At 41.5% G+C, this 22,901-nt stretch overlaps 1 protein-coding gene across 21 annotated transcripts in view; it reads right to left on the reverse strand.

The window, feature by feature from the left end:
• The window catches only part of AFDN (afadin, adherens junction formation factor), a 647,761-nt gene that overhangs the window by 214,459 nt on the left and 410,401 nt on the right, over nt 1–22,901 (reverse strand). For all 21 annotated transcript variants that reach the window (XM_073551829.1, XM_073551831.1, XM_073551836.1 and 18 more), the window contains one exon: nt 12,409–12,503. In XM_073551829.1, coding sequence (XP_073407930.1) covers nt 12,409–12,503 — 95 coding nt within the window. The remainder of the gene's footprint in view (nt 1–12,408; nt 12,504–22,901) is intronic.

A 22,901-nucleotide genomic window follows, 5' to 3' on the forward strand; every position in this document is an offset into this window, starting at 1 on the left:
ATCTTCTAATATATATATATATATATATATATATATATATATATATATATATATATATATATATATTCTTGACATAGTAAAAACAACAATCAAAACGATTTCTTCTAATAACACCTGAGTATCTCTCATTTATTGGAACCAATTTAGTGGGAGGATGGGGAACTAATCGCAATTATATCACTGCGCTGAATAAAACACCAGCATTGTGCATTTATTTGACTGCTATGTAAGCCTATGAACCCTTCGAGTATAATGAAACAAATATCCAAAGGGGCATCTGATTGTCAGATATGGGGCTTTGACACATTTTTATTGTCATTTTTTAAACATGCTTTTTAGTAACAATTTTTTTTAACAACACTTTTTTACATATTTAATAAAAAATAAAGGTTATGTATTATTTCATTTTAATTTTAATTTTTTTTCCTTTTTTCACCTTTTGATTCTTATAAGAAAATTTTGGATCAAATAGGGTTAAATTTTAACCCATCTCTGCAGTACATTGGTAATGATAGGGTCCCGCAATCATTTTGTTATATGTAGGTACACCAGTACCTTGTGCTACACCCATTAAGTTGCTCAATCAGGCATTTGGGTCAGGTGGTCACTTAAATCAGGCTCAGCCTGCTATAAATTCACAGTCTGCACGCTAGGAGGCATAACCCTGATGAAGAGAGTAGCTATCTCTCGAAACGCATCGGTATTTTGCCGCCTTTCAGCCACCGTCTCATCCTCAGTGTGACGTCACGCTAGCCCCGCCCCCACCACACGCCGACTCCCTCAGCGTTGCTCTCAGCCGGAGCGCGTGAGGCAGCGGCGGTCTCCACTTCCATACGGAGTAGCAGCAGCAGCAGCCCCCACGCTGAGCACCCAAGCCTGCCTCACCGAGCACTGGCCCTGCAAGTAAGTGCATCAGACTCAAGCACCCCGTTCCACTAGCGGGCACAAGCTGTCACTAATGCTCATTCACTTTGCAGGACCTGCACCATTATATGTTCTGCACACGATAAATCATTCTGACCTTGCCTGTTGAAATTGGCATGCCGTAAGGTCAGCATTTAGTGGTCATCCCTAACATATATTTTATCCCCCTCCTTTTTGGTGTTTCATTCTAATTTCCAACTATTATATTGTTCTACATCGGAAACAGGCTGCAACATTCCAATCTTAGTGCCTAGCAACGTCTACATTTACAGCTCGTATTTTATGTTGCTGACATTTTCAAGTAAATTAAGCCTGGTTCAATTTGTTTTTGAAATATAACAACAGGCTCACTCCTATTTAACCCTATATTATTTATTTAGCAGTTTTGGCATCCAAATGAGAGGCAATGTACGTCTATAACAAGGTGAATAATCTCAGGATACTGCTATACATCCACCATTACATGTTTTTTTCATACACCAGCAAGTGAGTACCCAAGTATATATTCTTTATTTCCCAGCATAGCGCGGTGTATCTCTTTTTTAACCAATAAATTTTGTTCAACTTCACAATTATGTTCCACTTGTTGTTGATTCTTCACCAAAAATTTACATTTGGTATCTTTATGTTTGAAGCATGATATGTGGGAAAAGGTTGAAAAGTTCCAGGGGGCCGAATACTTTAGCAAGGCACTGTACAATTAGGTGTTAGGCAACATGGTGGCTCAGTGGTTAGCACTGCAACCTTGCAGCGCTGGGGTCGTGGGTTCAAATCCCACCAAGGGCAACATCTGTAAGGAGTTTGTATGTTCTCCCTGTGTTTGCGTGTGTTTCCTGCAAAACTCCCAAGACATATTTATAGAGCATTTAGATTGTGAGCCCCATCAGGGACAGCGATGATAATGTGTGCAAACTGTAAAGCGCTGCGGAATATGTTAGTGCTATATAAAAATAAAAATTATTATTATTATTAGATGATCTTGTTGAAGCTGCTTCACACATCTTTCTTATTCATGACATGCACTGTGTTGTGCACACGCTGCAGCTGGCAATAAGAGCAAAGTGAGGAAACTGGCTATTGCTGCCAGAACAACTAAAATTGATTCCATCTTGAAGAGACGTGCTGGAAAAGGGGCAATTGTGGTTCAAGTCACTCAGTGGGGCAGCACCTATTTAATGACTGAGCGATTGCTTGAGCTGAAATCCTTCATTGTAGATATGACCAATAGTGAGGAGCGAGTATACTCGTTGCTTGGGTTTTCACGAGCATGCTCGGGTGTCCTCAAAGTATTTTGGCGTGCTCGGAGATTTAGTTTTCATCGTCTCAGCTGCATGATTTGCGACTGCTAGACAGCTTGAATACGTGTGTGAAATGCCTATTTGTTAGGGAATTCCCACATGTATTCAGCCTGTCTACAAGTCACAAATCATGCAGCTGGGAGACACAAATTAAATCTACGAGCACGCCAAAATACTCGGAGGACACCCGAGCAACGATTATACCCGCTCATAACTAATGGCCAACCCTCAGGTAACACTACATGAAGGTCAATGGACACAGGTGGCTGAATTGCAGGAATTGCGTCATCACCCATTTACAGTGACTAAAAAGTTACAAGCTGAGTATTTAACTCCTGGCATTATAAAGGAACTAGCTGAAGAGCCCGGCGCTGCCCGGGCATAGTAACTAACTACGGTTAGTTATAACAAATTATGACTATATATATATATATATATATATATATATATATATATATATATATATATATATAAAGCTGAGTGTATAGCCCCGCCCACTCCACATAGCCACATTCACTATAATATCCCACATCATCCCGTCAGCCAGAGCTACCGGACTACTACCCCTAATATCCCATATCGTCCCGTCAGCCAGAGCCACCGGACTACTAATATCCCACATCATCCCGTCAGCCATAGCCACCGGACTACTACCCCTAATATCCCACATCATCCCGTCACAGCCGCCGGACTACTACCCCTAATATCCCACATTGTCCCGTAAGCCAGAGCCACCGGACTACTAATATCCCACAACATCCCATCAAAGCCACCGGACTACTACCCCTAATATCCCACATCATCCAGTCATCCATAGCCACCGGACTACTACTCCTAATATCCCACATCATCCCGTCACTGCTGCCGGACTACTACCCCTAATATCCCACATTGTCCCGTCAGCCAGAGCCACCGGACTACCAATATCCCACATCATCCCGTCAGCCATAGCAACCGGACAGCTACCCCTAATATCCCACATCATCCCATCACAGCCGCTGCACCACTACCCCTAATATCCCACATCATCCCGTCAACCAGAGCCACCGGACAATTACCCCTAATATCCCACATCGTCCCATCAGCCAGAGCCACCGGACTACTAATATCCCACATCATCCCGTCACAGCCGCCGAACTACTACCCCTAATATCTCACATCATTCCGTCAGCCAGAGCCACCGGACTACTACCCCTAATATCCCACATCATCCCGTGAGCCAGAGCCACCGGACTACTACCCCTAATATCCCACATCATCCCATCAGCCTGGGGTCAGAACCAGAGTGCTGAGTGGAATAGCCCTAACTTCCATACCAGGGATCTCTTTAATAGAAGCCTGGAGTGAGAATCAGAGCGCTGAGGGATTTACCCTAACTTCCATACCGGAGATCCCGTTAAGAGAGGCCTGGGGTCTGTACCAAAGCGCAGAGTGGATTTGCCCTCACTTCTGTACCGGGGATCCCTTTAATAGAATCCTGGGGTCAGATTCAGAGCGCTGAGGGATTTGCCCTAACTTCCATACAAGAGATCCCTTTAAGAGCGCCTGGGGTCAGTACCAGAGCATTTGAAGGCAATTGCCCTGACTTCCATACTGGGGATCCCTTTAAGAGAGCCTGGTGTCAGAACCAGAATGCTAAGTGGAATTGCCCTAACTTCCATACCGGGGATCCCTTTAAGAGAGGCCTGGGTTTAGAACAAAAGCGCTGGATGGATTTTCCCTCACTTCCATACCAATGATCCCTATAATAGAGGTCTGGGGTAAGAATCAGAGCACTGAGGGATTTGCCCTGAGTTCCATACCGGAGATCCCTTTAAGAAGGAAGATGTGCCTATTGGATGGAGGATGTGTGATGTGTATATGGGCACGGGAGGGAGGGATTCATTTCTGTCGTGCTCTCTGCTCCTTTCTGGGGGGCAGACAATGGCTCGGAGCTTATGTTCCCAGGGATGCTAGATTTCTCTCACCATGTCAGTGTCTGCTGAGGTGTTTTCTTGAGTGGGAAAACTGTTGCTCATAGCAACCAATCACAGCTCAGCTTCTTTTAAACAGCTCTGGTGAAATGAAAGATGCTTCGTGATTGGTTGGTGATACAAACACACATTCATTTTTATATATAGAGATGGATGAAATTGTTATTTTGCCTGTCAAAGAGAGGGGGTTTAATCGCAGATGGCATTGCTGCTTCAATGAAATGGAGAGAGACACTGCTATTAGAAAAGAAAATTCTTCTGGCAGCTGTTTATGTGGACCCGAGTCATCGTATATTGCAGGTTGATCAATCAATAGCTTACTAAAGGAGAAGAAGCTCTGATAGAGGTAGCAGTTAGGATGAGTGGGCTACAGGACGGCCAAGAGCAAGAGGACTCGGGTCCTGCCAGTGCTGCTGCTGCCATTCCTTCATCCTCATCAGAAGAGGAGTTTGATTTCGACAAGTATTTGGATGACATGGAGCAGGCAAAGCGTTACTGCAGGGAAAAAAGATTCCACTCCCATAGAAAACAGATTGACCATATTTCAGCAACATTTTTCACTTCCTCTCAAAGAAGTATAAGAGTTCAATCGTTCATCAAAACTGACTGTGCACAAGGCAATTCCTTTATACACTGAAATTGTTAAAGATGTTGCCCATGTGGTTACAACCCAAGTTAGTGTAGAGAGGTTGTTCTCTAGCCTTAAAATAATTAGGTCAAATTTGAGATCATCTATGAAGAAGGATCTGATGGAGGTGATACTATTTCTCATAAATTCATAGACTGCACAAATGTTATTCAGTACGTTTTTGTTGAAAACTGTTTTTTTCACTTACTGCACAGTGTATAATAAATTGTAAATATGCAAAAGATTTTTGTTGTAAAGATGTATTCCAATAGATATATGTTAAATATGTTCTATCTAAATGGCTTGATTATTGTATAATAATAATAATGATGATTAAAAGCCTGAGGTTACCATTTTGCTACAGTAAATTTATCACTTAAACATGAGCCATGAATGAGGGAGTCGGAGTCATAGAAATTGAGGAGTCTGAGTAGGAATCGGAGGTTTCGCTTACCGACCCCACAGCACTGGTAATCGGGCATTTTTTTGTAGTAAAGGTTGTAATTTCCGTGCAGCTCCCCTTAGCACTTCCAGATTTGGATTGTAGGTGACTAATAGAGGCACCTGGCTATTTTCTTCTTTAGATTTGTAATGTAGCAGGTGATTCCTTGATATTCTGGTGGCTCTTGTAATTTGGTTTTCAATTGTTCTTGGATGGTAGCCCTGATTCAAAAAGGTCTTTCGGAGGCCACCAAGGTGTTGCTAATAATGATAGTTTTGCGTATCGTCAATTGTCTTATCTATTGCATTATTTCTGTGCTGCGTTGTGTATAAATATGTGGTTCTTCAGATTTTGTATTAGTCTATGCCTGATGAAGAGACCTGAGTAGTCTCGAAAGCTTGCAATGTGTTACCATCTTTTCAGTTAGCCATTAAAAGGTGTCAACCACTGAGGACTCTCAATTCTGAATATTTTACTATCTACTGGCTAACACGGCAGAAAGATATTTATCTTTCCTGTATCAATTCATGGGAAAAAGCTCTAAAATCTGCATTCTGTGAAGACTAATCTTACCATAACTGAAACAGATGACAGTTGATGTTTTTTAAAATTCTACTGAGAAGCTAGAAACAGACACAGACATTCTGCTGCTTGTTCCATAGAACTACATTAACACCAATACTCATCTCTCTTATCTCGGTAATGGGAAAGTCTGTGCTCACTCAAGACAGATTTGACTTCAGAGATAAGAATTTGGAGAATGACAGACTAGTCCTGGTGGATAAAGAAGTAAATTCCTCTGATGATATGTATTAAGCATTTTATTTTCACCTGTACAATTTTCAAATGACGGTTACTCATTAATCCCCCCCATACACAACATAACTGTCAGCAGAACGATGATTTGGCTGACAGCCATCTCTCTGGATTCTTCTATACACGAGAGTACTTTCTTTGGCTAGGAGCGCCAGTGATTCTTCTGGCAACGTCTCAACTATAAGAGAACCTGTCATCAGTGTTATACATATAAAAGGCATGCTATAATGGCGCTGGTATACTGATTTAACCCCTTTGAGACAGAGCCCTTTTTATAGCTTTTGCGTTTGTTTCCCACTCCCTATCTTCCCAGAGCCATAAAATTCTCTTATTTTTCTGTCAATATGGCCATGTGAGGGCTTGTTTTTTGCAGGACATGTTGTACTTTTCAACGACACCATTAGTTTTACTATATCGTGTACTAAAAAACAGAAAAAAAAATCCAAGTGCGGTGAAATTGCAAAAAAAGTGCAATTCCACAACGTTTTTTTTGAATTTTTTTTTACTATGTTCAGCAAATGCTAAAACTGACCTGCCAGTTTGGTTCTCCAGGTCATTACGAGTTCATAGACAACAAACATGTTTATGTAAGTGATGAAAAAAAAATTCAAAGTTGGTTAAAAAAAAAAATTGTGTCATTTTCCGAGACCCGCAGCGTCTTTATTTTTTATGATCTCAGGCTGGGAGAGGGCTTATTTTTTGTATGCCGAGCTGACATTTAATTATACCACCTTGGTGTAGATATGATCTTTTGATCGCCCGTTATTGCAATATAAAGCAATGTTGTGGTGACCAAAAAAAATTAATTCTGGCGTTTTTACTTTTTTTTCTCGTTATGCCATGTAGCGATCGGGTTAATTCTTCTTTATATTGATAGACTGGGCGATTGTGAACACGGCGATACCAAGTATGTGTATGTTTGTTTTTATTTTTGTTTTATTTTGAATGGGGTGAAAGGGGGGTGATTTGAACTTTTATTTCTTTTAGTTTTTTTTAATATTTTTAAAATAATTTTCAATTTTTTACCTTTGGCATGCTTCAATAGTCTCCATGGGAGACTAGAAGTTGCCATAACCTGATCGCCTCTGCTACATACAGGCGATGATCAGATCACCTGTATTTAGCAGAATTGCTAACTTGCTATGAGCACCAACCACCAGGCAGCGATCATAGCAATCCGGCATTGAAAACCATAAAGGTCTCCAGGAGACCTCTGGTTGTCATGCCAACCCATTGGTGACCGCTTGACGGGGGTCACCGAAGGGCGGGCTGCCGGAGGCACATGTTAAATGCCGCTGTCAGTTTGACAGCAGCATTTAACAGGTTAATAGTAGTGATAAGCGAGTATACTCGTTGCTCGGGTTTTCCAGAGTATGCTCGGGTGAGCTCCAAGTATTTTGGCGTGCTCGGAGATTTAGTGTTTGTCGATGGAGCTGCATGATTTGCGGCTGCTAGCCAGCCTGAATACATGTGTGGAATTCCTAACAAACAGGCATTCCTCACATGTATTCAGGCTGTCCAGCAGCCACAAATCATGCAGTTGTGTTGACACAAACTAAATCTCCGAGCACGTCAAAATACTCGGAGGACACCCGAGCATGCTCGGAAAAACCCAAGCAACGAGTATACTCGCTCATCACTAGTTAATAGCCGTGGATGGATTGCGATTCCACCCGTGGCAGATCCGGGCACATGTCAGCTGTTTAAAACAGCTGACATGTGCTGGAAAAGATGTGGGCTCACCGCCGGAGGCCACATCAAAGGGGGAGACACGACATGTGAAGTACTACGCATGTCGTGAAGGGGTTAATACATACTGTACTTATAGGGAAAAAGTAGCCTGTTTTTTATAAAATTATCATTTGAAGTTTTGGTTTCCGTGCATCAGGGCGGGACTGTGAGTAGGGTCTTCAACTCGGCCATGGCACCTATTGCTGTTTATCTTCTTCCTTATTTAAGTTCCACGCCAGTGCAGTTTAGCTGTTGGATCTCTCTATGGCCCTCAATAAAATGGTGGTAGTAACTGCACAAGCGCATATTGATGTCCTGGCAGCCTTCGAGAAAATGGTCTCAATGGTACATTGACTAGCAGAGCTCTCAATCATTTTCCCAAAGACTGCCAGAAGATCAATCTGCGCATGCGCCGCTACCGGCATCAGCCATGTTATTGAAGCCCATAGAGAGATCAATTTGCGGCTAGGATGGCACGGAATATAAATAAGGAAGAAGATAGACAGCAGAGGGGCCATAGCAGAACCAAAGACCCTGACCACAGTCACACACCGATGCACAGAGACTAAAATTTTAAATGATGAAAACCAGACTATTAAGTATTTATTAAATCAGTACATAAGCGCCATTATGGAAAGGCCTTTACCTTAATTTGTATAACCCTGATGACAGGTTGTCTTTATAGAACAAAAGCATTGCCCGTCAGGAATCAGACATGATTCCTTCTCTCCCCTAACATTAGCCTGTTTCAGTCGACAGTTTAATGTGAATGGGGTCTTTATTGGTTTTTGAAGTATGCTTTGTATCAATGTGCTGTTAGAACATCCAATGATGCCCAAGCTACAGCTTAAAGAAAGTTCTCCAACGATTTTCTGATACTTAATTTAACCCATGCAAGTTTGAAGTGCTAGAAAAGTAGCCCCGAAAGCCACCACTATGTAGACAGAGTGTTCCTTTCAGAATATACTTCATTCTTCCTATTCCTGACAAACGCGTGATTCTTAAGTCTGAAACGGTTCAGTTTTAAATCAATGCTTAACAGAACAAAACACAAACTTCTATGGCTCATTTGTATGGTATTGCGTATCAAAGACGACTTTTCCTAAGTTTTTGGGTGAATATATCTAGAAACATTAATTCAATGTCCTTGCAAACTTTTTGAATAGTTTTCCTTGTTTTGGACTACTCTTGGATTTGCTATATTTTTACCATTAAAACACCATTCAATGAACCACTAGCCTGCCTAGTTGTTTGGTGTGTTTTATCTTACGCACACCTGAGGCACATAATGAAGCCTTTGAAGCACCATTGGAGCGCTGGAGTGGTGCTACTGACTATAACATTGTACTTACTAGCCACTGTCATCTCATGTTACCGGGGCCACTCTCGTCCCATGCCACCATCTTGAGACAGCAACTTCTGACTGATCTAAAGTCTGAAGTTATGGTTGCAATCTCTCAATGTAAGACTATGAGAGCCTTGTTCTGGCTTCCATAGGCTTACATTGAGTTGCGACTTCCGGATCGCTCCAAACACTGAAGATCTGGCAAGTCACAAACTGCCTGAGACTAAGGGCCACGTCACACATAGCAACTCACCCGCGATCCCGACAACGATATCAACGTGTCAGGATTGCTGGTGAGTCGCTACATGATCGCTGGTGAGCTGTCAGACAGACAGCTTCACCAGCGACGCCCAGCGCGCGGCGTCGCTGTGTACTTAGTTACCAGCGCGCTGATGCAGGGAGCTGGTAACTAAGGTACACATCGGGTTTCTAAGGGACGTGCGTCACTTAGAAACCTGATGTGTACCTTAGTTACCAGCTCCCTGCATCAACGCGCTGGTAACTAAGGTACACATCGGGTTTCTAAGCACAGCGCCGTGCTTGGAAACCCTGCGTTTACCTTAGTTACCAGCTGATTGCTGGTCTCCCGCCTGTCACGCGCAGCGATGCGTACTGGCCAGCGGGAGACCAGCGACCAAAAAAATGTCCAAGGCTTTCATACAGCGATCAGCGATACCGGCAGGGGGACCGGTCGCTGATCGCTGTCAAACACAGAAAATTGTGCTATATTCTATTTGTCGGACTATTGATGTCCTTGGTGCATGTATATTCTGTGAAACATACTCTGAGCAATGTATGGTGGTTTTTTGGCCCATTGTTCTATATTGGGCAATAATTAATTGTTTTTGACATTTCCATGTTTGTGAGGTTAAATGTCAGTGGTCAGCCCTATTATAATCTAGGTTTGGGCATACCTTTTTATTGTGCTTAGGCTAGTTTCACACTTGCTTTTTTTTGCAGCGCGTTTTTCCCGCAAAAAAACGCATTGAAAAAACGCATACATAAGCATACAACTGCTGCGTTTTTTTCAAGCATTTTTATGAGCATGCATGAAAAAAACGCAGCGTTTTTATGCGTTTGTATGCGTTTTTAGCGCGTTTTTACCGCGTTTGCGTTTTTTTCCAACATTTTTAGGTGGCCCCTCACACTACCCAAACCATGACTTTACTAACCCTAACCCTGACCCTAACCCTAACCCTGACCCTGACCCTAACCCTTAACCAAATCATACTTAACCCTAACCCAAACCCTAAACCCTAACTAACCCTAACCCTAACCCTGACCCTAACCCTAACCCTGACCCTGACCCTAACCCTAACCCTAACCCTGACCCTAACCCTGACCCTAACCCTTAACAAAACCATACTTAACCCTGACCCTGACCCTAACCCTAACCCTAACCCTAACCCTGACCCTAACCCTAACCCTAACCCTGACCCTAACCCTTAACAAAACCATACTTAACCCTAATCCTGACCCTAACCCTGACCCTAATCCTTAACAAAACCATACTTAACCCTAACCCTGACCCTAACCCTAACCCTGACCCTAACCCTAACCCTGACCCTAACCCTAACCCTAACCCTAACCCTAACCCTTAACAAAACCATACTTAACCCTAATCCTGACCCTAACCCTGACCCTAATCCTTAACAAAACCATACTTAACCCTAACCCTGACCCTAACCCTGACCCTAACCCTAACCCTAACCCTGACCCTAACCCTTAACAAAACCATACTTAACCCTAATCCTGACCCTAACCCTGACCCTAACCCTTAACCAAACCATACTAAACCCTAACCCTGACCCAAAACCCAACCCTAACCCTGACCCTGACCCTAACCCTAACCCTAAACCCCCTTAACTAACCCTAACTCTAACTCAAACCCCTAAATTCCATGGTTAAAAAAAAAAAACGCATATGCAAAAAAACGCTTACATGAGCATGCCAGTGCGCACATATGCGCATCCATAGGCTCTAATGGCCCTTTTTAGCGCAAAACGTGCGCATATGTGCGCATGCGCTTTTTTGCAGGGCCAAAAAATGCAACATGATGCGTCTGGAAAATCCAATCGCACACCCCAAAAAAACGCAGCGCATGAAAATCGCATACATGCGCTTACAAGCGCGCAAGTATGCGCACCCATGTTAAAGATAGGGGAAAAAACGCATGCGCAGGTTAGCGTTTTTTTCCAGCGCTAAAAAACGCAAATGTGAAACCAGCCTTATTGTGGCTATTTTTTCTATTTTAGAAAGGTTTTCCTTTTTTTTTCCCTTCCTTCATTTCTTTTCTATTTGACTTTGTTTTCCCACCTGTGTTACTAGGGTGAGATAGGGGAGACAGGGTCAATTGACGTTGAGTGGGGGGCGCCAAACAATGGTATCTATTAGGGTGCCAACCTCCACGGCAAGGAAGGGTATAGATAGTCCATTGTAGCCTTTAATAGGGCTTTTTTGTATACAATTATTTGTCTTCTTTATCATTTGCTCACGGGAATAGGTGTTTTTAAATTTATCATTAAAATCTAATTTTAATGGGAATACATGTTCACAAAAATTATGTTATATTCCTTTTTCTATATAATTAGTCTGTTATTTTTAAATGCTGCTATCAAAGATTCAGCTGCAGTGGTTATGTGACCAACTAGATTCAGCTGCAGTGGTTATGTGACCAACTAGATTCAGCTGCAATGGTTATGTGACCAACTGCAGGAAATGTGGCTCTGGAGCGGCAGAGGCTGTGAAGATAAATTATACCTTTTATAAGGCCTTTTTTGCTGCATTTTGATTTGTTCTGGATCATGAAGAGATGTCCCTCTTTAGAAAAGTGGTTCTCTTAATGTGGTAATTTATTTAAATGCAGCAGGAAATTACTTTTTATTTATACTTATTATTGATACATAATTGTATACATTTTCCATATTTTATATTTTAATCTTGGGCACTTATGACATTTTCCTACAGTTGCCATAAATGCCTGATAGATTAGGCTTCCAGATAGAAAACAGGTAATTGCTGGTAAACGTTCTCCACTTATAGGTGACTGCGCTTGTGCACGGCCCTCGATACTCAATCCTGTGAACACTTGCATAGCTCTTTATATGACTCCAATACATTTTAATGGAGAGCTCAAAGCTCAAGTGCAGCCATCGCTATATTAAACTGTAAGGACAGTTCAATGAATTAGAATACTTAGAATATGATATTCTTAAACATGAAAAAATACTTGTATGGTATCTATTTCTAACCTATTTTTGGTCTTTGCGAGTGGTTTTCTTCTGGATCATCTAAAAATGTAGGCATGTAGTTGCTCAGTTCCAGCTGCAAACAGTGCACCAAATATCTAGGAAAGAAGTAAGAGTTTAAAACGGAAAAGAAAAATAAAAACATGCAAACAAACCGAAAATTAAAACTTGTGTCACAATTTGTAGCTATGTGTGCTAAAGATTTCCAGTCTTTAAAAAGATTTTCTGGACATAAAGATTAGTAAAGCATTGATAAGCATATTAGATATGTCAAATTGTACTTTCTGTTAAAATTCTGCTTGGTTCTTGAGCGGTCAGATTTGGCGAAGTGACCTTAGGCTGCTTACTTCTTGCTTACACCACGCTGCTCAAGAAAACAGATTTAAAGAAATTTGCTTTGAACTGCTCAACAGTTTTGCAGGGAGCTTTGAAACATGATGACACGGGAGGGGGCACATTACATCTATGTTCATATGTTGCCTTTTTGCTACTTTTTTAAGCAAACTTCATGTAAATTAAAAGCTGCTTTTCCAATACCATACTATGATATTGCAGAAATCTCATGCATGCACATTGTTTTTTTCCTGACTGATTTAAAAAACTGCTTGTGTTTTTGCACACTGCAGCATGTCACTTCTTTCAGCTTTTTTCACCCATAGAAAGCAACGCAAAAGTGCAAAGACGCAGCAAAAAATGCAGGCATCAGGTTTTGCTGCGTTTTTAGTTTTTAAAAAAAAAAAAAAAAAGAAGCATTACAGCAGGATGTGAAACCCATTTATTTCTGTGATTTTCCCAAGTTTAACCCATAATGTTTTGGTATCCTCACCTGAGATGGCAGGTAGGATTAGCACAGTTTAAATTAGTGATGTGTACCAAGTAGACATTGGCTGACCAAGGAGTGAAATTGAACAATGCCTGTGGCAGACCAAAGTGTGAAGGTAAACACAAACTCAAAGTTTTGTCCGTGTCATAGGTAAACTATTCCTGAACAGTCCCCCCAACAGTTACAGTATATGTTTGTGACAAAATACTCATTACAAATGTATTTGTGGGATTATAAGACGCACTTTTTTCCTCCAAAAGCTTGTCTTATAGTTCGGGAGTAACTTGCGTGGCTGTGGATATGGGGGAGCGGAAGCGGTGGAGGAGCAGGTCACAGGGGCTAACCATGCGCCCGTTATTAAAAAAAAATAATATTCACTGCTCCCCACGACCATAGTCCAGTAAATGAGGAGAGATGGGTGGGACTGTGTGGAAAGGATAGCAGTGAATATTCATTTTCTTTAATGGCTGGCACACTTTTGGCCGATGGATTCCTGCAGCCGGCTGAATAATTACGTGAGCTATTAAAGAAAATGAATATTCACTGCTTTCCACTCCCATAGTCCTTGGGGAACAGTGAATATTCCAGCAGCTGACCTCAGCGTGTGAAGGGGCATAGCCGTTTTACACTCTGAAATCAGCTGCTGGCATCACAACAGGACGCCACACAGAGTGGAGGTAAGTAGAATAGTTTATTTTTTTTATGTGTGCAGCGTGATGGGTGCCACATATACCATGATGGGGGGCCATGTATACCAGAATGGGGATGGGGGAGCATGTATACCAGGATGCGGGGCCATGCAGTAGCGTGGCTACCAGAGGGCAAAGGGTGCTGCCGCCCAGAGCCCCGCGCTCTGACGGATGAGGGACCCACCTGGGGCGAAGTTACTTTTAACTGTATCAGAGTGCCCAGCGCACAGATACAGTTAAACTCTGTGGCAGAGCAGGGAGACACGATCTCCCTGCACTGCCTCCCCTATCATTCTTCCTCGGCATCTGATGTCTCAGCACGATGACATCACTACATGGTGTCCTCTACGCTGAGATGTGTGATGCTTTAGAAGACAAGCTGCAGAGTCCAGAGCAGCAGAGGAACAAGAAAGATGTGAGTATTGTATTTTGTTTTTTTAAGAACATTGTGGTGGTCATAAAACTGTACTGTATGGACCATATGATTGTGCATTATATTATATGGACCATTTGGGGATGCACTATACTGTATGGACCATAAGAGGATGCACTATACTGTGAGAACCATGGGGAGGTACATTATACTGTACAGGCCATGGGGGGTGCATTATACTATACGGGCCATGGGGAGGGTGCATTATATTGTACGGGCCATGGGGGGGTGCATTATACTGTACAGGCCATGGGGAGGGTACATTATACCGTACGGGCCATGGGGAGGGTGAATTATACTGTACAGGCCATGGGGAGGGAGCATGATACTGTATGGGCCATAGGGAGCGTTATACTGTATGGGCCATAGGGAGCGATTTACTGTACGGGCCATAGGGAGCGTTATACTGTAGGGGACATAGGGAGCGTTATACTGTATGGGCCATAGGGAGCATTATAATGTATGGGTTATGGGGTGCATTATGCTGTATGGACTATTTTGTGCATTATGCTGTATGGACTATAGGGTGCATTTTGCTGCATGGAGGACTATGTGGGGGCCATTATAATATTTGGAGGCTTATGTGGGAGCCTTTAAACTGTATGCAAGCAATTATACAATGTGAAGGTTTGTGTGACGGCCATTATACAGCGTGGAGAGTTGTGGAGCCATTATATTGTAGGTAGGCCCATTATACTGCATGGACAGCTCTGTAGGGGTTACAGTTGGGGGATCATACTGTGTTGGGGTCACCATACTATTCAGGGTCAGCTAAGGGGTGGGCTACTGTTGAGTCATCATAATGTGTGTGTGGATGGTACTGTAGAGTAGAGTTGAGCGACTTTGGTCGGATCGGGTTTCATGAAACTAAATTTGAGTCGGATGAAACTGGTCCGACTAGGGCAAAAAAAGTCGGAGTTTTGTCTGAAACCCGACCCCAATGCAAGTCAGTGGGAAATAAAAGTCGGCATTGAGCGGATGACATTCATCCACTCAATGCCGACTTTTATTCCTCATTGGGGTCGGGTTTCGGACGAAACTCCGACGTTTTTTTTGCCCTAGTCGGACCAGTTTCATCTGACTCAAATATTGTTTCATGAAACCCGATCCGACCAAAGTCGCTCAACTCTACTGTAGAGAAATTAACTGTAGCAGTATCTCAGTGTCTCTGGGGCACTTATACCTTATGAGTGCAATGAAAGAGGAAGCTACGGCTGCAGCAGGAGGAATATTAGAGGGCATAAAGTAGGTGCAGTAATAGGGACACACATGGCAGCAGCTCAGCATTGGGGTATCAGCAGGATAAGGAGCTTGTGCAGGTTGTGGATAGATGAAGACGGTGACTGAAATGTGAGAAGTGATATGTATCTTTGTTGTAATCTTAGCAGCAGAGTCCTAGCTGGAAGAAGTTGCCATGTCAGTCTGGGCCAGAGGGAAAGTGAAGAACTCCATCAGAGAGAACGTCAGCTGTAAGATACCGTCTATAACTGTACTGCTTTACTGTAATACTACATATTCTGCAGCACTGGTATCTACCACTATATAGTCACCATATGGCAGTAATATCAGTATTGGGTCTTTGCATAGAGATTTTTTTTTGTAAGAGCGCGGTCATCTACTGAGGCTCTCTTACATCCACTATTAGGCCGGGATCACACTACTGTGTTTGATTCGAGAAACTCGAACGAGTCTCTCGCATCAACACCCGACGCTGCCGCCGGCACTCAGGACCGGAGCTGCGGCTGCATGTATTTGGGAGGAATTACACTATAAGGGTGTGTGCACACGCTGCGGATTCTACTGCAGATCCGCAGCGGTTTTGGCCCTGCGGATCCGCAGCAGTTTTTGCTGCGGTGTATAGTACCTTTATATTCTATGGAAAACAAAAACCGCAGTGCACAATGTGCGGATTTTTCCGCGCGGATTTGCTGCGGTTTCAAAACCGCAGCATGTCACTTTTGTGCCGAATCCGCAGCGGTTTCACACCTGCTCCATTGTAGAGGTGTCAATCCGCAGGGGAAAACCGCAGGCTAATCCGCAGATATCCGAAAAATTAACGCAGAAAAATCCGCAGGTGAATCCGCAGCGTGCGTACACACCCTAACAATGTCAAAACCAGATCCCCCAATAACAATGCATCATGAACACATTTTTCAATTTTTTTTTATTATCCTCCTGTAAAACCTAGGAGCATCTTATAGTCCAAAAAAAATGGCATGTCTTGAATTGGTACACTGTGTTCATGCTTTTGTGGTGTAAGCAAAGCTGAACTTTAGAATCATGAAAAACGCAGCAAAACCTGTTTATAAGCAGTTTCTTTACTGCCAAGAGAGCAGCTATTGCCTGCAGCAAAAAACGCAACATGTGAACATAGCCTAGTTGTTCTTTATGAACCCTGCCATATTATCAGCTTGTGCCTTTAGCCAAAGAGTATTAAGGTGTTATCATAAATGAATACAATATATAACTCAATGATATTCATACAGTACATTGAGACAGTGTGGAGCCAGTGTCAGCATCTGGAATATTGTCTACAGAAGTCTCTGGAAAATGTGTAGTTGGTGAACCGAGAAAAATGTTATGAAGGAGAAACAGCAACAATTAATCAATTATGAGACTGTATAATAGTCTCAGGATGGTGCTTTGTAGGCAGGGAGGATGTGAATGCGTGAGCTATGGGACAATAAAATCATGTCTCAAGGCACAGACGGAGCGCTGCCAGAAAGTTCAGGTTGTAAATAATGAACAAGGTTCGCTGCAGGGTATCAAAAGTTTATATACCCCGGCAGAATTTTTACTTTCTTGGCCTTTTTTCAGAGAATGTGAATGAGAACACCAAAACTTTTTCTCCACTCATGGTTACTGGTTGGGTGAAGCTAATTATTGTAAAACTACTGTTTTTTCTCTTTTAAAATCATAATTACGTACAACCCAAGACATCCAAATGATCCTGATCAAAAGTTCAAATACCCTGGTGATTTTGGCCTGATAACATGCACAAAAGTGAAGTTGACACAAATGGGTTCCTCACCTGTGACCTGTTTGCTTGTAATCAGTGTGTGTGCATAAAAGCTGAGTGAGTTTATGGGATCCAGACAGACTCTTGCATCTTTCATCCAGCCACTGACAATTCTAAATTGTGAGTCGTGGGGAAAGCAAAAGAAGTGTCAACGGATCTACGGGAAAAGGTAGTTGAACTGTATAAAACAGGGAAGGGATACAAAAAGATATCCAAGGAATTTATAATGCAAGTCAGCATCGTTCAAACTGTGAACAATGGAAAACCGGAGGCTCTGTAAAAACAAAACCATGGTCAGGTAGACCAACAAAAATTTTGTCCTCAACTGCCAAGAAAATTGTTTGAGATGCAAAGGAAAACCCATAAATAACATAAGCTGAAAAACTGGACTCTCTAGCGGTGTGGCTGTTTCAAGATGCACAATAAGGAGACACTTGAAGAAAAATGGGCTGCATGGTCGAGTTACCTGAAGCCGTTACTGTGCAAATGACACAAAGTATCTCGCCTACAATACGCAAAACAGCATAAAGACAGCCCTCAAAACTTCTGGAACAAGGCAATATGGAGTGATGAGAATTTACAGGAACTGGAGGCTTTTTGCCAAGAGTGGGCAGCTATACCATGTGAGAAAATAAAGAACCTCATCCACAAAAACCACAAAAGACTTCAAGCTGTCATTGATGTTAGAGGGGGCAATATACGGTATTTGGATGTTTTGGGTTGTCACTATAATTTAAAAATGATAGAATCTCCAGCGCTGGACTTCAGTTAAAAATTCATCATTTATTGGAAATTCTTAAAATCGGACAGAAAAAAGTATGAATAAGGACATACAGGCAGATGGGGTCTCTGGTGGTCTCCAACCAACGCGTTTCGACCTAGAAGGTCTTACTCATGGTTCACACTAGACCAATACTGACGACTACAAATAATACAAAGACTGGTAAATCACAGTTGTTGGACGAAAGAATTAATGAAAATAGGGAGTATCCCTACCAGTTAACTCTTGCAAAACACTCAGCCTAATGTGGAGCTGAAATATACATTAACCCTTTTACCATTAGTAAATGATACAATGTAAACAAAGACTTGTCGGAAAAACAGAAAAAAATATAAAAACTAATGAAAAAATATCATAAGAATATAATGAATGGCAAGAAAATAAAAAAAACAAAAAAAAAAAACATTCATTAATTGATATAATATTAATAAACAAAGTAACAATCGTAAAAATTATCAAAATAACCAGAATTAAATAGGACTAAGTAAATGTAAATATACAGAAGAAAATATCAATCTAATTGCAATATTAAATCAAGTCGTTTGTTCAGACCTAATGGTACTCTTGTATTTAATTTAAAAATCCAGAAGGATTCACGATTTAATAATTTTCTCCTGAAATCACCTCCCCTAGTAGATCTATAGACTTTCTCTATTGCTATAATTTTGAGACTATCAATTTTACCTCCATGAACAGTTTTACAATGATAAGAAACTGCTGAGATATTATAATTGTTGCTGGCAGCTTCTGACAAATGTTTCCTAATTCTCTTTTTTAAGAGGTCCTATTGTACAGCCTACATATTGTAGGTTACAAAAAACACATTCAGGCTGTGTGCACACGTAGCGATTTTTAAGCGTTTTTGCCGCGATTTTCGGCGCGAAAACGCTTAAAAATCGTGTACAGAACGCCCCCCATGCATTCCTATGGCATTCCGCACATGCTGTGCTAATGCTGCGCTTTTTTCCGCGGCGGAATCGCATCGCGGAAAAAATCGCAGCATGCTCATTCTTTGTGCGGAATCGCAAAGAATTGCCGCGATTCCGCACCCATAGGAATGCATGAGAATCGCTTACTTCCCGCATGTGGCTATGCCCACCATGCGGGAAGTTAAGCGTCTCATGTGCGGTTGGTACGCACGGTGTGGAGGAGAGGAGACTGTCCTCCAGGCCCTGGGTAACATACCCCTGTAAAAAAAGAATAAAAAATAAAAAATCGGTGTATATTTACCTTCCGGCGTCCCGCGATGCATTCCCGGCCTAAGCGTTCCCAGTAATGCCTTGCGGCAAGGTCCTGTGATGACGTAGTCCCGCGTGACTCTAGCGGTCTCGCAAGATCGCTATAGCAACGCGAGACTACCTCATCACAGGTCTCGCAAGGCATTACTGGGAACGCTGAGGCCCGGGAATGCAGCGCGGGACGCCGGAAGGTAAATATACCCCGATTTTTTTATTTTTTTTAGCATTTTAACATCTTATCTTTTACTATTGAGGCCGCATAGGCGGCCTCAATAGTAAAAACCTGGTCACACTTGTCAAACACTATGTTTGACGAGTGTGACCAACCTGTCAATCACTTTCCAAGCGATGCTTCAAATCGCTTGGAAAGTGCTTGAATATCGCACGCAAAAATCGCAGTGAAATCGCGGTGAAATCGCGAGGAAAAAACCGCGCGATTTCTGGGAAGGAGTCCAGTTTTTAGTAAGCGTTTTAAAACGCTACGTGTGCACATAGCCTAAATAACATATATTACTCCTTCTGAATTACAATTTATGTGAGACTGAATAGGGTATGATATGCCAGTAACACTGGAAGTAAATCTGCTGGTTTTAACCACATAGTTGCAGACTTTACAGGGATGATGTCCACATTTGGAAAAGCCTTTATATGACAACCAAGTATTATTTTTAGTTCTCCTATTGCTGATAAAAAGACTGGGGGATAAGATATCGCTCAAAGCAGGAGCTTTCCTGGCTATGTATCGTATCTGGGTATTGTCCAGAATTTGACCAAGTTTAATATCATTGTGTAAAATAGGTAAATATTTTTTAACAATGTCCGTTATCTTATTGAATTGTGGACTGTACATGGTAGAAAAACTAACTACAGGACGGTCATGATTATTGCAGGAGGCCCGTGTGCGATTCTTTTTCTTGTTACCAGTAATTCCAGTGTGTACAAGGCTCAAAGGAGATTCATTCAGCAGGGTGTGTCTATCGATCCTGCTGACAATATTATCAGCTTTCCTTAGCATCCAATTGGCATATCCTCTGTCCTTAAGTCTAGAGAGGGTTTTATTTGATTCTTTGGCAAATGTTATAGGTGAGCTGCAATTTCTTTTTAACCTAATTAATTCTCCCACTGGAATGTTTTTAACCACGTGCTTGGGATGACAAGAATAAGCTTGTAAAATTGAGTTTGTATCTGTGGGTTTTCTGAAAGGAAAAACGCAGACCTTTTGGCTGTCAGGATTCACAGACAAAGTCACATCCAGATAATTAATAGAAAAATCTGACACTGTAAATGTGAATGAAAGATTAAACTCGTTCATATTGATATAGCTAATGAAATCACTAATCCCTGAGATGTCGCCCTTCCAGATCAAAATCAGGTCATCTATAAAGCGACCATATAGTTGTATATTTTGTGAAAAGGGATTATTGTTACATAAGATATATTTCTCTTCCCAAACAGCTACTGTAATATTAGCTAAAGCTGGGGAACATTTGCCCCCCATACTTACTCCTTGTTTTTGTAAGAAAAAAATTCCATCAAATGAAAAATAGTTATGTGAGAGAAGAAAAGAGACTGCATCCACAATGAAAGATTGAATTTCTATCACATATGTGCTATATTTGTCCAAAAAGAATGTGAGACTAGAAATAATCACATTGTGTGGTATGGATGGGTATAAGCCCACCACATCACAAGTAATCCATGAATATTCTGGTGACCAATGATAATCATCCAGGGCAGAGATTAACATTTTGGTATCTCTGATATATCCTGGAAGATCAATAACCAAAAGGTTGTAGGTAATGATCAACCCACTCTGCCAATTTCTCTGAAAAAGACCCTATCCCCGAAATTATAGTTCTAAAAGGGGGGGGAACAAATCCTTGTGGATTTTCGGAAACGCATGATAAATAGGAATCACAGGGTTCTTGATATTAATATAATCGTAGATTTTCTGTGTTATGGCCCCTGTGACTAAACCATCACTTAATAATTTTGACAAATCACACTGAAATTTAGACGTGGGATCACTAGAAATCTTGGAATAGGTAGCAGAATCATTCAAAATGCGCAGATTTTCTGAATAATACAGACCAGCATTAAGCACGACTACTCCACCCCCTTTATCTGCCTGTCTCACCAAAATGTCAGCATTATCTTTTAACTCTTTCATTGCTACTCTCTCTTGTGCTGTTAAATTGTCATATGTCATTTCTGTTATTTTATCAAGCTCCACTAAATCTTTCTCTATTAGTTCTTGAAATATATCTATCTAGAATGGCAGGTCTAGACTGAACTGGATAAAACCCTGGATTGGGCATTTTAAAGAGATCATTTAGAATCCTATTTTTTGGTAAGGAATGTGATTGTAAGTCTCTAAGAGTGGAATAACCTATAAGATCTTTAACCCTTTCGCGCCTGAGCCTGTTTTTGCCTTCGTGACCAGGCCAATTTTTTCAATTCTGACCAGTGTCACTTTATGAGGCCATAACTCTAGAATGCTTCAACGGATCCTGCTGATTCTGACACTGTTTTCTCATGACATATTGTACTTCAGGATAGTGGTAACATTTCTTAGATATGAACTGCGCTTATATGTTAAAAAAATCGAAATTTGGCAAAAATTTTGAAAATTTTGCAATTTTCAAACTTTTAATTTTTATGCCCTTAAATCAGAGAGTGATATCGCACAAAATAGTTAATAAATAACATTTCCCACATGTCTACTTTACATCTGCACAATTTTGGAAACATAATTTTTTTTTTTTTGGAAGTTATAAGGGTTAAAAGTTGACCAGCGATTTCTCATTTTTACAACACCATTTTTTTTAGGGACCACCTCACATTTGAAGTGAGTTTGGGGGGTCAATATGACAGAAAATACCCAAAAGTGACACCATTCTAAAAACTGCACCTCTCAATGTACTCAAAACCACATTCAAGAAGTTTATTAACCCTTCAGGTGCTTCACATGAATGAATGGAATGTGGAAGGAAAAAAATAAACATTTAACTTTTTTTCACAAACATTTTACTTCAGAACCATTTTTTTTATTTTCACAAGTGTAAAAACAGAAAATGAACCACAAAATTTTTTGTGCAATTTCTCCCAAATACGCCGATACCCCGTATGTGGGGCTAAACCACTGTTTGAGCACACGCCAGAGCTCAGAAAGGAAGGAGTGCCGTTTGACTTTTTCAATGCAGAATTGGCTGGAATTGAGATAGGACGCCATGTCGCATTTGGAGAGCCCCTAATGTGCCTAAACAGTGGAAACCCCCACAAGTGACCCCATTTTGGAAACTAGACCCCTTAAAGAACTTATCTAGATGTGTCGTGAGCACTTTGAACCCCCAAGTGCTTCACAGAAGTTTATAACGTAGAGCCATGAAAATAAAAAATCATTTTTGTTCCACAAACATGATCTTTTAGCCCCCAATTTTTTATTTTCACAAGGGTAACAGGAGAAATTGGACCCCAAAAGTTGTTGTCCAATTTGTCCTGAGTACGCTGGTA

The sequence above is a fragment of the Dendrobates tinctorius genome, unplaced genomic scaffold (assembly GCF_039654945.1).
Source record: "Dendrobates tinctorius isolate UK_male_01 unplaced genomic scaffold, ASM3965494v1 ptg000181l, whole genome shotgun sequence".
Classification (NCBI taxonomy): Eukaryota; Metazoa; Chordata; class Amphibia; order Anura; family Dendrobatidae; genus Dendrobates; species Dendrobates tinctorius.